Here is a 15,783-nt window from a genome sequence, read left to right as displayed (position 1 = left end):
ACCTGCTGAATGACTATAACCCCTATTATGTCTGGTCAGCTGCATTACAGACAGCTCCCCGGGAGTCATCATCCATTGGGGGGAAAGTCTGTTCTGAACAATGGGAGCTTATGATGTCATAACTCGCCCCCTCATGATGTCAAGCCCCACCCCTCAATGCAAGTCTATGGGAGGGGGCGTGACGGCCATCACGCCCCCTTCCATAGACTTGCATTGAGGGGACGGGGCGTGACATCATAATGGGGAGGGGCTATCACGTCACAAGCTCCCAGCGTTCGGAACATTTTGTTCCAAACGCTGAGCAGCGGAGTACCCCTTTAAGGTACCCTGGTTGGGAAACACTGCATTAGAGAGTCATCCAGTCCCGAGTCAATCAGATGACTTGGACTAAGGTGTATAGGGCCTCAGGGTCGGCATTGATGGTTGCTGCATGAAGTGTTCAGTAGATGGCGGACTGCACAAGCAAATGAACTGAGCAGTGAATAAAGCGGCAGAAGGAGGAGTTTTGTGGACATGTGCTTGTGGCCATTTTGGATTTTTCAGTTCCAGGAGAGAGACAGAGAGACAGACAAAGACAGACAGAGAGAGACAGACAGACAAAGACAGACAGAGAGAGACAGACAGACAGAGAGAGAGAGACAGAAAGACACAGATAGAGAGAGAGAGAGAAACAGACAGACAGAGAGACAGACAGACAAGAGAGAGAGACAGACAGACAAGAGAGAGAGACAGACAGACAAGAGAGAGAGAGAGACAGACAGAGAGAGACAGAGAGACAGAGACAGACAGAGAGAGAGACAGACAGAGAGACAGACAGACAGACAGACAGACAGAGACAGACAGACAGAGACAGACAGAGACAGACAGAGAGAGAGACAGACAGAGAGAGAGACAGACAGAGAGAGAGACAGACAGAGAGAGAGAGACAGACAGACAGAGAGAGACAGACAGAGAGAGAGAGACAGACAGACAGAGACAGACAGAGAGACACACAGACACAGAGAGACAGACACAGAGAGACAGACACAGAGAGACAGACACAGAGACAGAGAGCGAGAGAGACAGACACAGAGAGGTCCTGGTTCACAGAGTATTCCAGCAGCTGAGAGGAATCTGCTAGCAGGTTGAACAAGATCCAATGCTGGTAGCCGGAAAGCCTCTGTGAGTAGTAAAGGGTGGTCCAGCAAAAAACAACTTATCCCCTCTCCACAGCATTAGGCTTAAGTGTCTGATCGCAGGGGGTCTGACCTTTGCGGCATCTTGCTATCTCCTAAACGAAACCCTCTAAAATGAGTGCGTACTACAGACGGCACGTGCTCCATTCATTTCTATGGGAGCACCGGATATGCCCGAGTACAGCACTCTGGTCTCTACGGCCCTCCCATAGAGAATGAATGGAGCATCTGTTGTCTGTAGCAAGCACTCCTTTCAGAGAGCCAGGGTCCGTTCAGGAGATCGCAGGGGGTTCCAGAAGTAAGACCCCTCAGATTGCTGGGACCCCCGCGATCAAACACTTATCCCCTATCCACTTATCCCTTTAAAGTTGGACTCACCTGATTTACAGCCTGTGTAAGGGAAAACTTGAAACTTCATCCCTGACCAACAACAGGATACCCCGAACTCACATACCGATAAAAAGACCTTGAGATCTGACATTGAGAGTTTCAACCTACTCCAAAAAACACAGTCGAGCAGGATTTTGTATGGGCCACATCTATTCAATATGCACCAACTGAAGGTGCCCAATTGCTGTTAGGACAAATATTAGGGTGGACGGCAGATGTGCTTGTGGGTGGGTGAGACCTTAACACACATTATTTTGTCTGATTTTGTGCTATACTATACCTTACTGTTTGTTATGTTATGCATGGTTGTTTTTCCTGATGCAATAAAAACTTAGTATCAATTAAGCTTTGTTTCAGTCTTATGACTTTCTAAATGGGACCCCACATCCATACCCTGGATAATCTGTTGGGTGGAGTCACTTCAGCAAATAGGTACCCCAACTCCCAGGTAGCAGAGGCTCAGGATTGGCCTGCTGAGCCCAGAGAATTAACAAGGGTAAGGAACCACAGGGATATAGATGGACACTCCCAAAACCTGTTCCCTTTAGTTAGTACAGCTAATGTGTGATTGGGCCTAGAGGGTGACAACTACTTTTTCGAGTAGTTGTCACTTCCCTCCCCTTTCTCTTCTCAGTAACTCACCTAAAGAGCCTTAATGAAAACAGGGGGCGACAGTCAGTACATGGTTAGCTTCTGCCAGCACAATCTATTCTGAATTAATGCCGGGAGTGAGGTTCCGAATTCCGAAATGCATAATGCGGTCCTACGACTCTGGATTAAAAAAAATAAAATTGTATTGTTGAACAATGTCTGTCGCCTAAGGCAGCTGGAAGAAGTATGTGTTGTGTTCCTTAGCGACTGAATTAAATATGCCCCAATGAACCCATTAATTATACAGGAGTCGACAGAGGACTGAAAAGGAGCAAAGACGCTATTTGAATGGTTTCCAAACCCTACATGTTAAGTGTTTCATAACAGTTTCCCAGGCAGCGTGGAATATTGGAGAACGCAAGAGGAAAGCAGTGGATGGAGGCACCAGGGTACACGAGGGCAGGGGGCACTTACTTTAGAGTTGGCGCACTTCTCCTTTAACTTCTCCACCATATCACCCATGGCGAGCTTCAGGTCAACTGGTTTTCTTTTCTATAGGAAGAAGGACAAAGGTCACAAAAAGATATGGCTAAGAAACCGGGCGGAAAAATATAATTTTATATGATCTCTAATATTGCCATATGTCAAATACATAACTATAAGGCTGCGTTCACACATTCAGTTTTGGATGTTTTTTTTGGCATCGAAAGGACTGGGAAAAATAACAAAAGGACTTCTCGGTCCTGTTGGATCCACTTCTGGCTTTGGGTCAGTAAACTGTATGGTGAAAGACAGTGACAAGAATGGTCATTTGGAATCACTATATTTCCCCAAGGCATATCTCATCCAGGGAAAGCTGGGTAAGATATGGGGTTCAGAAAGAGTTAAAATCCATGTCGAGACTTAGCTTGCTAGGAATGTTGGTAAATCCTTTTATCGGGCATTGGATTTTTATTTGATGAAAGGCAGGTTTGGTAGTGGGGTCAATCCAGGTTTTCAGACTAGCCCAGGTCAGCACAGGTGCTGAAAACAGCTCATCACTGGGCTTTATAACTAGCTTAGAGTTAGACTGCAAGTGAAGCTGTGAGGAACCTGGACCAGTCATGAGTGTTTAAATGCAGAGATTTGTAGCCTCAAAAGGGGACATTGAAACCTGTATGAGTACCATATTTGTTGACTGTTGTGTTGGGTGGCTGGTAGTAAGCCACCTGCATAGACAGCGAAGTTTCTCTATTGTTAACACTAAGCAAGCAGGATTTATTTAGGGTTTATGCTGAATTTGTTTTGTTACTGAATAACAAACAGAGGAGAAGCCCTGTTAAAACATTATTTCGGTGTTTCCGAGTGCTAGTTTGCCGCTATTTGACTGGTTCTATGGAGCTAATCTCACACAGTGAAAAATATATACACTGCAATGTTTTGGACTGTACTGATTTGCACGCCCTTGACAAGGTCAGGCTCGCGTTTGCTCACCTAGGTAGTAGTGTAGTCTTGAAAGGGCTTTTATAATCCGGATAGGCCATCAATATTAGATCGGCAAAGGCGGGACTCCCAGAATACCTGCCTATCAGTTGTTTCAAAAAGTTTACTGGCACTCATCCTTGCGAATTCCGTATGCTCTGGATCAACTCCTTGCGAATGCCGATCCCCTGGATCAACTCCGTAGGGACTCAGAGTTATAGGTTGAACTTGATGGACTCTGATCTTTTTTCAACCTTATGAACTATGTTACTATTAGTAGCGGTAATAGAAAGGAAGTGCAGCTGGATTCCATTGAAGAGAATGGGACCACTCTGCAGTTCCTTGCACCACTGCTACTAAAAAACAAAACAAAAAAAAAAAACATGAGCCGTATAACCTTTTAGAGCCTAGGTTTCCAACCTGCAGACCTCCAGCTGTCACAAAAGAACAACTCCCTACATGCCCGGACAGCCAACGACTGTCCGGGCATGCTGGGAGTTGTACTTTTGCGACAGCTAGAGGTCCACAGTTTGGAGACCTAAGTTTTAGAGAGCTTCCTCAGCACTGGACTTCCTCTTTGAGCCAATAGTAGCCTTTTCTCTTGCGGATCATCCCCGAAACACATAGAAATACTTCTAAAATGCCCAGTTTTGGGAGGAGTTTGTGTAAACACCGCCCCTTTGCATCCCAGATTGCTTGATATGAGTATTCACCATACTACCACAGAGAGGAGGGGGTTACAGAGCAGCCTGAAGTGATTGGATGAAGAGACCCAGCACAGCACAGCAGACTCAGGGAGAAAGTGAATCCATGTGAACGAGGGCGGGCTCAGTGCTTGCCTCGGACATGCCCCTTCCTGAGCAGTGGATGTCAGAATGAGCGAGCAGCAGAACAGGGGGATTTGTGAGCCAAATACAGACGATAGACACATAAAAAATGTAAAGAATCAGCATGATGTAATGAGTGATATATAGAAGTATTCTTTTTTATGCTTACACTTTACCCAAAAAATAAAGTAACAGCTGGAGCACTGCACTGGGCAACCTGCGGCTCTTCCATAAAGCTGCATTGAGGGGGGGGGGGGGTGTCGGCCATCGCTTCATGCAGTGGTTGCCGCGCACCATTTAGAAAGAGAACCAGGCCCTGTATGGGAGATCTGACTTTTCTCCCCTAGGATAGGGCATACATTTTTGTATCCTGCTTTAAAAGGGTACTCCGGTGGAAAACATAATTTTTTTTAATCAACTGGTGCCAGAAAGTTAAACAAACAGATTTGTAAATTACTTTTATAAAAAAAAAAAAAAAAAAAATCTTAATCCTTCCATTACTCATCAGCTGCTGAAGTTGAGTTGTTCCTTGTTTGCTCCTACTCTGGACAGTCCTTGACATGGACAGAGGTGCCAGCAGAGAGCACTGTGGTCAGATAGAAAAGAAATAACAAAAAAAATAAACAAACTTCGTGTGCAGCATACAGCAGCTAATAAGTACTGTAAGGATTAAGATTTTTTAATAGAAGTAATTTACAAATCTGTTTAACTTTCTGGCCCCACTTGATTTAAAATAAAATGTTTTCCACCGGCGTACCCCTTTAAGGCCTCCTGACTCATGAAGTTAGGGAAAGAAGGATTAGTCAGGCAAATTGAGTTGAAAGGAAAATGGTCACCCGTTTACCCGCACTATAACCCGATACACCAGGTTATAGTGCAGGTGAACAGGAGACCGATGCGGGGTCTCGGACTGCTATACCTACCTCCAGTCCGGAGCCCCGATCCCCTGAAAGTTCCCCTCTTCCAGCACTGACTTGCACTTTGAGGTGGGCCCGCCGGCTAGATTTAAATATTCATAAGCGCCGGTCACGTGAGTGCTCGTGCCTACTGAGCGTTCACGTGATCAGTGCTTATGAATATTTAAACCTAGCCGGTGGGCCCGCCCCAAAGCGCAAGTCAGCACTGGAAGAGGGGAACTTTCAGGGGATCGGGGCTCCGGACTGGAGGTAGGTATAGGTAGGTATATATGTGTACTGTGTAGTGTTGCTCACGAATATTCGCAATTCGAATATTATTCGCGAATATAGCATGCGCTATATATTCGTAATTACGAATATTCGTTTGTTTTTTGTTTTTTTTTATTTCACAGTACACATCACAGTGATCATCCCTCTCTGCTTCCAGCTTGTGTGGTGTAAAGAAGGCTCTAATACTACTGTGTGAGACTGGCGTGCGAAAATTCGCATATACGAAAATTAGCATACGCTAATTTTCGCATATGCGAATATTCGCGTGTACTAAATGTTGCATGTTAATATTCGCATATGTTAATTTTCGCATACGTGAATGTTCGCATATACGAAAATAGAACGAGACTATAACGAATATGCGAATATTCGCGAATATATGACGAATATTCGTCCATATATTCGCGAATATTCGCGAATCGAATATGGCCTATGCCGCTCAACACTAGTACTGTGAAGGAAAAAAAAAAAAAAAAACGAATATTCGTAATTACGAATATATAGCGCTATATTCGTGAAATTCGCGAATATGCGATATTCGCGAATAATATTCGAACTGCGAATATTCGCGAGCAACACTATTCGTGATATTTCGCGAATATATGGACGAATATTCGCCATATATTCGCTAAATTCGCATATTCGTAATATTTGCGGTTTATTTTCGCATATGCGAAAAAGTAAGACAAAATTTGTATGCACCAAAATTTGTGTAAGTAGAAATTCGTTCATGCGAAAGTTAACACATGCGACAATTTGTATATAAGGGAAAATTCGCATATGCGTAAAATTAACACAAACGAAAATTTGCATGCACCAAAATTTGTATAAGGGAAAATTCGCTTATACGAAATTTATTAACACATGCGAAAATTACACATGCGAAATTTGTATATACCAAAATTTACACGGGGGGAAATTCACTTATGCGAAACAAATCAACACATGCGAAAATTTGCATACACCAAAATTTGTATAAGGGAAAATTCGCTTATACGAAAATTAACACATGCGAAAATTTATATGCACAAAAATTTGCATAAGGGAAAGTTCGTATATGCGAAAAATGAACACATGCGAAAATTTATGTACACCAAAATTTGCAAAAGGGAAAATTCGCTTATGCGTAAATTCGCACACCAGTCTCAGACAGTAGTATTAGAGCCTTCTTTACACCACACAGGCTGGAAGCAGAGAGGGATGATCACTGTGATGTTTACTGTGGAAAAAAAATAACTAATATTCATAATTACGAATATATAGCGCTATATTCGCGAATTCGCGAATATGCGATATTCGCATTGAGAATATTCGTGAGCAACACTATTTTTAAAAGTGCATACAGTTCAGTCAGGTTTTATAAAAAAAAAATACATACGTTTTTGAAAATTTTGTTCATTTTTAATGGGAGGGGTGTTGGGTGGGGACTTTAGGATGCAGATGTGCATGTGCAAAGTAAAAACCGTATATGGTTTCCCGTATGGAACTGTATACATGTGCGTTTCCCATTGACGTCCATGTTAAAAAGATGGTATTTAAACCGGAGACAAAAACGTGGTCATCCGCAACCGCATACGTTTTTTTTTTTTTTTTTTTACATGGACGTCAATGGGAAACGCACATGTATACGGTTCCATACGGGAAACCGTATACGGTTTTTACTTTGCACATGCACATTTGCATCCTAAAGTCCCCACCCAACACCCCTCCCATTAAAAATGGACAAAATTATCAAAAACGTATGTTTTAAAAAAAAAATAAAAACGGACGGTACTGTATGCACGTGTAAAAACACATACGGTTTACTCTTTCCCATACTGTTCCATCAGTTTTTTTGCCATATGGTTTTCTTTAGAAAAACGGATTGAAAACAGTATGACAAAAACGTGATGTGAACCCAGCCTGAGCCAACCATTGGACTGGTGCAGTTTTGGTAATGAAGCTGTGGTGTCCTGGTAGAGGACCTGGTCCTGTCCCTTTGTCTAAAGTCCCCTCAGCCAGAGTCCCTCCATGTCAATAGGGCTCTCCTGTAGGGCTAACCCCTAGTCGCCTCATATAAATGGTATTTAAAGGAGTAGTCCAGTAGTGAACAAGTGGTGAACAACTTATCCCCTATCCTAAGGATAGGGGATAAGTTGCAGATCGCGGGGGGCCCGACCGCTGGGGGCCCCCGTGATCTCCTGTATGGGGCCCCGACAGCCCGCGCGAAGGGGGCGTGTCGACCCCCGCACGAAGCGGCGGCCGACACGCCCCCTCAATAAAACTCTATGGCAGAGCCGGACTGCTGCCTTCGGCAATCTCCGGCTCTGCCATAGAGATGTATTGAGGGGGCATGTCGGCCGCCGCTTCGTGCAGGGTCGACACCCGATATCTGGCCGGAGAGCCGCACAGAGAGAGCCCGTACAGAGAGATTGCAGGGGGCCCCAGCGGTCGGAGCCCCCGCGATCTCAAACTTATCCCCTATCCTTAGGATAGGGGATAAGTTTTTCACCACTGGACTAACCCCTTTAATGTATATATATATATATATATATATATATATATATATATATATTTAATATGTTATGTAGGAATACCTCTGTATAGGACCTTAGAGGTCACGTGCCTTTCATTAAATTGTACTATGGTTTAAGGACCTTTAGGTCATGTGATACCCAGAGTTCACTGGGTCAGGACTGACAGGTTCTGCTGACCAATATGCTTTGTCCCGCCCTCTTAATATATAAGGGGCTGCTGCCACTAAATTCTTCCTCTTATGCTCTTAGCTCTCTTCCTGCCGGACTATCAAGCAGCACTAATCTCATCAGCGTCAATCCAAGCTAGGCCCAAAGCCTAGGAATCGGCAGCCACTAAACGTGAGTTACTCAAAGCTCAAATCACTTAATCCTGTGTGACTACTAGAAACTCTAATCTCATAAAAATAGTAGCACAGTGGCTAGCAAACAAAGCTCATTGATCCCGGAGTCCCAGAAAACCTGTGAGGAACCTGTATCACGGTTCTCTCTCTCAAAGACTGTTATGTACCATGCCGTTGCATAAAATATACAGTAAAGTTACTTCAAGTTTACTACATCAAATCTGCTGTGGACATTCCTTTATTTCTCCCTGCCGTTTGTGGGATGGTTGGTGCTGGGATTACTACATTGAGGAAACCACACCCTGGCGTCACGACATTTAAGGATTAACACCAATAGACCCTATAGACACCATTGCTCTTCCTCCTGCTCACCACAAAGCCAATCTCCACCCCAGGCCTCATGTACATAGCAGAGCTGTATGGTGGCACAACATGTATCCTGCAGCTCTATAGTATGTATGTATGGGAACTGAGTTCCTGCACTTTTTCCACAGCAGGAACACCATTCCTATTAGTAGGAGCTCTGCAGGACCAGCCCTTGATTGGAAGAGTTCCCACTCTTTTTTCCCCAGGATTTGACTCCTGATGTACCCCCATACTATGCTCCATTGGGTGTCACCACAAAATACCGTATTTTTCGCCATATAAGACGCACTTTTGCTTCCCCAAAACTGGGGGGAAAAAGTCGGTGCGTCTTATACGGCGAATACACCCCTATCGCGGCGGTCCCTGTATTAACCCTTCAGACGCGGCGATCAAAGCTGACCGCCGCGTCTGAAGGGAAAGTGACACTAACCCGGCTGTTCAGTCGGGCTGTCGGGCGATTTCACCGCGGCGGTCCCGAACAGCCCGACTGAATAGCCGGGTTAGTGCTTACAGGACACCGGGAGGGACCTTACCTGCCTCCTCGGTGTGTTCTCCGCTCAGGGATCCTCTGTATGGCCGGCGCTCTCCTTCCTCGTGATCACGTCGTCATGTAAGTGCGTCGGCGTGCGTAACGACGTGATGGCGGCGACGGAGAGCGAGGATACCCGGCCGGCAGCAGAGACGTTCCGGAGCGACGGGGACACGGCGACAGCGATGGAGCGACATCCAGGGCAGCGGTGACGGGTCCGGAGCGGCGGGGACACGTGAGTATTACCTCCTATGCAGTGGTCTTCAATCTGCGGACCTCCAGATGTTGCAAAACTACAACTCCCAGCATGCCCGGACAGCCAACGGCTGTCCGGGCATGCTGGGAGTTGTAGTTTTGCAACATCTGGAGGTCCGCAGGTTGAAGACCACTATTGGGTTCAAAATCTTTATTTTTTTAGATTTTGCACCTATAAATTGGGTGCGTCTTATACGCCGGTGCGTCCTATAGGGTGAAAAATACGGTAATATGCCGGTGGAGCATGCTGAATGTTTTTTTTTTTTTTTGTCAAAATCACATGAAATCCGACAACATGTCTGGATAAAATTGGAGGCAAATAGTGGTAGGCTCCTGAACTTTTGGGGAGAGTCAGGCCCCACTCCGGAGATTATATGGGGTCCCAGATGGCTTCCAGATTTATCCCAATCTGTGCAATGGAAAATTTGACCAGTTGCCCATAGCAACCAAACGATAGACGTAATCTGATTGGTTGCTATTGGCAACTGATCAACTTATCCTCTACACAAGTTTTGATAAATCTCCCTTATAGAGAGGGAACCATAGCTGAGTAGTATAAAATGGCATTACACACCCCCTATATAGCGGTTCTAGTAAATATAAAGGATTTCAGAGTGGAGTGATGCTCCTCGGTGACATGAATAGAGGTTACTCCATTAGGATAGCTGTATAAAGTGATAAACAGGGGAAGTGCACTTTAAGGCTATGTTCACATGGTAGAATTTCAGTTTGGAATTCCACCGAGCCCCTTTGATTTAAAGGGGTACACCGCTGCCTCAGCGTTCGCCGCTGGTGGGACCCCCGCGATCTCTGTGCAGTACCCCACATTTGTTTAGAACACTTGGAGCGGGCAGCGTTCGGTTGTGACGTCACTGCCACACCCCCTCATGACATCACATCACGTCCCATCAATGCAAGTCTATGGGAGGGGCGTGGCAGCCACCACGCCCCCTCCCATAGACTTGCATTGAGGGGGCGTGGTGTGACATCACAAGTGGGGTGGCATTTACTTCACGACCCCCAGTGCACAGAGATTGCGGGGGTAGGGATAGGGGATAAGATGTCTAGGGACAGAGTACCCCTTTAGGGTGCATTCCCACCTGCGCAAAATACGCTGCGTATTCCTCGCTCACTATACACACAAGGCTTTCCAGCGGCAGCCCTATGTGTGCAGTGAGTTTTGAAGGTGGAGCCGCGCGTCACAGTCACGCCGGCACACGGCCTCGCCTCCAAAACTCACTACACGCATAGGGCTGCCACCGGAAAGCCTTGTGTGCATAGTGAGCGAGGGATATGCAGCATATCTCCTGCTGCTGCCGCAAATTTTGCGCAGCGTGAAATACGCTGCGTATACGCCAGGTGGGAACGCACCCTTAGGGTACGTTCAGACGAGCGGATTTTCGCTGCAGATCCGCCGCTGAAGGACCCTCTGTATTCTGTCTTCACATGTGTCTGCTCGTAGCGGCAATACGCGGCTACGTGCAGACACACTGAAACGATGTCTTCAGAATGTCCGTACAGAGATTTTTCGTGCAGACATTCTGGGGCCCTGAGGCCATACTCATATGGGGGAATTTTCGAGGAATGTCCCCCCAGAAAATTTACAGGAGTAGACATTCTGAAAACAGCTGGACCACTCAAAAAGGCGCAGTCTCCATAGACGGCAATGAATTTCCGTGCAGATTCCGCAGAATAAAATTGACATTGACTTTCTGCAGAGGCCGGATTTAGAGTTTCTGCCGGAGATTTTTCCGCTGCGGAAATTCCCCGATGCAGCAGAATCCAATTGAAAACAATACGACTCTGCTGCAATGGAATTTCCAATAAGAAATCTTCTACTGTGTGAATATGGCCTAAGGATAAGGTCATATGTAACGGATCCGCAGCATACTTTACGCTGCGGATCCGCCAGTGGCCCGACCCATTGTGTGCCTCCAGCTGTTGCCACCGCCCCGCCTCACCCTAGTCTGCTTGCAGCAGCAATCCGCCGCTGCAAGCAGCCACACAGGGGCCTGCGAGTTGCCGAGTACACTGTGCATGCTACTCGGAGTGGCGGATTGCAGCTACGAGCAGGCCAGGGGGCGGGGCCAGGCAGAGCTGGGGGCGGTGGGGTGTTGGTATCAACAGCTGGAGGCACACTATGGGTCGCCGGATGATCCGCAGTGTAAAATACACTGCGGATCCGTTACGTGTGACCCTACCCTGAGGCATGAAACCAAACTTCTACCAACTCCATGGTCCCGTACTATGCCGCCCCACCTACCTTCATTTCCTGGTAGGCCTCGTTGAGTGTGACGAGCTGGTGTTGTCGGTGGTCCCCGGCCACCGCGCACAAGACGCAGATAATCTTCGAGTCGTCCTTGCAGTACAGACTCAGCTCCTGCTTGTGTACGGGACAGGTTTTCGCCCCCGGCTTGGTTTTAGTCTCCGGTTCCTTGGCAGGAGTAGTGGCCTCTTCCTCTGGAGACGGTGCCGAAAAGTCTCTGACCCTGTGGGCCGGGTATTTCTTCCCGTGTTCGGAGGCGTGCGCGTCGCAGTAAGAAAAGTGACAGTCGTTGCAGATGACAGCCGCCTCCTTGGCCTCGTCGGGCTCACAGGCGTCGCAGGTGTCGTCGTAAGGGAGCTGCGAGGTTTCTTCCGCTGCGCTGGCCATGGCGGAAACTTCTATCCTATGACTACAGTCAAGCGGTCAGTTCATAGGCTGCCGTATCGGTGTCCCCCACCCTCCCAGAAATATTTTCAGGATCTAATCCACCAGTTCTGTCTAGGTAGGACTTATTTTGGGGTTGCACTTCCTGCAAGTTCTCCAAACGTTCTCAGATCCTCATCCACGGTTCACCTTTCCTGTTCGGCTACTTGTGTGCCGTCAAAGCTGATCCCCCCCCCTCCTCCTCCTCTTCTTAAACAGAACAATGATGATTTTCTTGGCTCCGGCCTCGGCTCTGCTGAGCTCTTCCTGGATCTGCTTTCACTTTCCACGCTGCCGTGTTTTGCTTCCTGAGTCAACATGACAGGAAGTGAAAAAAAAAGAAGCTTCTCGGAGAATTACGCTGAGCTACATCTCCACGAAGGAAGAAGAAGATGCAATACGGAGCGCGTCATCTACAGCTGGGTTCACACCACGTTTTTGCAATACAGTTCCCGTATCAGTTTTTTGATAAAAAACGGATTCCTCAAAACCTGACTAAACTGTATCAAAGCGTGTGCACAAATTTTTATCTGTATACGGTTTGCAAAATGATGTCCGGTTGCATCCGTTTTTAAGAAAAAAACATATTTGTTTTTTAACTTTTCACTCCATTATGAATAAAGTTTCACTTGTTTGATTGAAATTCCAAGAAAAGAAAACTGTGCAAAGTCAAAAACCGTATGGTGAAAACTGGATGGAACCGTACCCACATACGGTTCTGTACGGTTCCCATTAACTCCCATGTTTAAAAAAAAAAAAAACGTATACGGTTTAATACAGTTTTTCACCAGGACAAAAAAAATTTGGTAGGCTACGGTTTTGGGTACGGGTAGAAAAATGGACAAAACCGTATAAGACGCAAAACGGACTAAACTGGATGATGCGTTTGACATACGGTTTACAATGCTAAGTCAATGCATACGGTTTTCTATACGGTTCCATACAGTTTTTAACTTGAAACCGTATACGGGAACTGTATAGCAAAAACGTGGTGTGCGTGCAGCCTTAGGCTGGGTTCACACCACGTTTTTGCAATACAGTTCCCGTATCAGGTTTTTTTATAAAAAAAAACGTATTCCTCAAAACCTGACTAAACTGTATCAAATCGTGTGCACAAATTTTAATCCGTATACGGTTTGAAAAGTGATGTCCGGTTGCATCTGTTTTTTTTAAGAAAAAAATATAAGTTTTTAACTTTTCACAGCATTATGAATAAAGTTTCACTTGTTTGATTGAAATTCCCAAAAAAAAAAACTGCAAAGTCAAAAACCGTATGGTGAAAACCTGATGGAACCGTACACACATAGGCCCAGATTTCTCAAATTGTGTGAGAGAAAAACTGGAGAGTTTTCCCACAGCAACCAATCACAGGTCAGGTTTCACTTTACCTCAGCTCATTATCTGAGTTGTGATTGGTTGCTGTGGGAAAATCATTCAGTTTTTCTCTCAGAATCTGGGCCATACAGTCCTGTACGGTTCCCATTGACTTCCATGTTAAAAAAAAAACATATACGTTTCAATACGGTTTTTCACCTGGACCAAAAACCGTGGTAGGCTACGGTTTTGTGTACGGGTAAAAAAAACTGACAAAACAGTACAGGATGCAAAACGGACACAACCTGATTAATCTTTTGGCATATGGTTTTCAATAGGGTTCCGTACGGTTTTCACATTGAAAACGTATACAGGAACTGTATTGCAAAAACGTGGTGTGAACAGGGGTCTTCAAACTGTGGGCCTAAAGATTAGGGATCGACCAATATCGTTTTTTTAGGGCCGATACCGATAATCGGTGGAGGTTAGGGCCGATAGCCGATAACTTATACCAATATTCCGGTATAAGTTATTGGCTATTTATCCCCCCGCGACACCACTGCAGATCATTGATTTAAAACGGGCGCTTTAAATCAATGCACTGCAGTGGCTTTTGCGGTGCCATAGGCCGCCGCCACCACCCGCTTCTCTTCCCTCTACCTGTCAGGGTGGTCCGGGCCGTCCATCCTTCCTGTAGTGTCCGGCGGCATTCCGGGTGGAGGGTGAACCGGTCCGGGCTGTCCTTCTTCTCCGGGGGTCATCTTCTCCACTCCGGGCAGGCTCCGGTCTAGTACGCTGCATAGACGCCGCTGATCAGTGACGCCCGTGCGCAGCGACGCACCTGACGTCACGGCGTAGCGGCGTCTATGCAGCGTACAAGGCCGGAGCCTGCCCGGAGTGGAGAAGATGACCCCCGGAGAAGGACAGCCCGGACCGGTTCACCCTTCACCCGGAATGCCGCCGGACACTACAGGAAGGAAGGATGGCCCGGACCACCCCCATTACGGGTAAGTAAAAATTTTTTTATTGACTCGGAGGGTGGGGGAGGGGCCCGACTGGTATAGCGGTATGGACAAAAATCAATACCGATATACCGCCCAGCACTACGGTGGGGGGTGTGACGCGGTGCGGTGGGTCGTGGGGGGCGGTCGTGGTGCGGTGCGGCGGGTCGGGGGGGCGGTCGCGGTGCGGTGGGGGCGGTGCGGGGAGCATTATTGGCTTATCGGCAAGGTAATTGCCTATTCCGATAATGCCCCAAAAATCGTGATTATCGGCCGATGATATCGGCCATACCGATAATCGGTCGATCCCTACTAAAGATGTTGCAAAACTACAATGCCCAGCATGCCCGGACAGCCGTTGGCTGTCCGGGCATGCTGGGCATTGTAGTTTTGCAAAGTCAGGAGGTCCACTTTTTGGAAACCACTGTTAGGCTATGTTCACACTTCGGAATGTCCGCACAGAAAATGTCTAAGCCCGCATGAGAGTGCGCCGTCTCATAGACGGCTATGACGTACAGTGACCGCGGATACGGAAGTCGGAATTTCCGCGGCAGATGTTTATTCCGCCGCTTGCACAGCGCAGCAGAATCCCGTTGAATTCACGCATGGAAGCTACGTTGTGAACATAGCCCAAGGCCTCGTCCACACACGGGAATTTCAGAGCAGAATCGGTTTGAATTTTTATTTTTTTTTGCTTATCTTTGGCGCATGAAATGTCGCATTTGGCCCAAAACATTTTATTTTTTTTGAAACTTTAGGGCGTGTTTACCGAGCAGATTTTACTAGAGCGTTTCCTACTGCGAGTCTGAACAGGGGCCAAGTTTTCGGCAGCAGGAATTGCTGCTGCGGAAAATCCAGATTATTATTTTTTTTCTGGCTGTTTTTTTTTTATTTATTTTTGGCAGATTTATTTATTTATTTGAGGGTACGTTCACACAGCGAATTTTTTTTGCGGGTTTTCCGCTGCATATTTGAAAGTGGGCGGGCTCTTCTCGGCTGTCCGCAGCAGATTTTCCAGTATGGGGGCTTACAGTATGGGGGCTTACTGTTATATGGGGCAGTACGGGGGCTTACTGTTATATGGGGCAGTACGGGGGCTTACTGTTATATGGGGGCAGTATGGGGGCCTACTGTTCTATGG

General features: G+C 46.6%; 1 protein-coding gene across 3 annotated transcripts in view; it reads right to left on the bottom strand.

Moving 5' to 3' along the window:
- The window catches only part of TRIM44 (tripartite motif containing 44), a 74,898-nt gene extending 62,236 nt beyond the window's left edge, over positions 1 to 12,662 (bottom strand). The window contains exons 1-2 of one of the 3 annotated variants that reach the window (XM_056527875.1): positions 11,902 to 12,662; positions 2,631 to 2,708 (exon numbers count right to left, since the gene is read on the bottom strand). In XM_056527875.1, coding sequence (XP_056383850.1) covers positions 2,631 to 2,708; positions 11,902 to 12,291 — 468 coding nt within the window. In that variant the 5' untranslated portion in view covers positions 12,292 to 12,662. The remainder of the gene's footprint in view (positions 1 to 2,630; positions 2,709 to 11,901) is intronic. The other 2 variants (XM_056527874.1, XM_056527873.1) reach the window with 2 other exon arrangements.
- Positions 12,663 to 15,783: the final 3,121 nt, after the last annotated feature.

The sequence above is a fragment of the Hyla sarda genome, chromosome 6 (genome assembly GCF_029499605.1).
Source record: "Hyla sarda isolate aHylSar1 chromosome 6, aHylSar1.hap1, whole genome shotgun sequence".
In the NCBI taxonomy this organism is placed as follows: Eukaryota; Metazoa; Chordata; class Amphibia; order Anura; family Hylidae; genus Hyla; species Hyla sarda.
The sequence above is the reverse complement of the archived record's forward strand: the minus strand, read 5'-3'. Positions and strand labels throughout refer to the sequence as shown.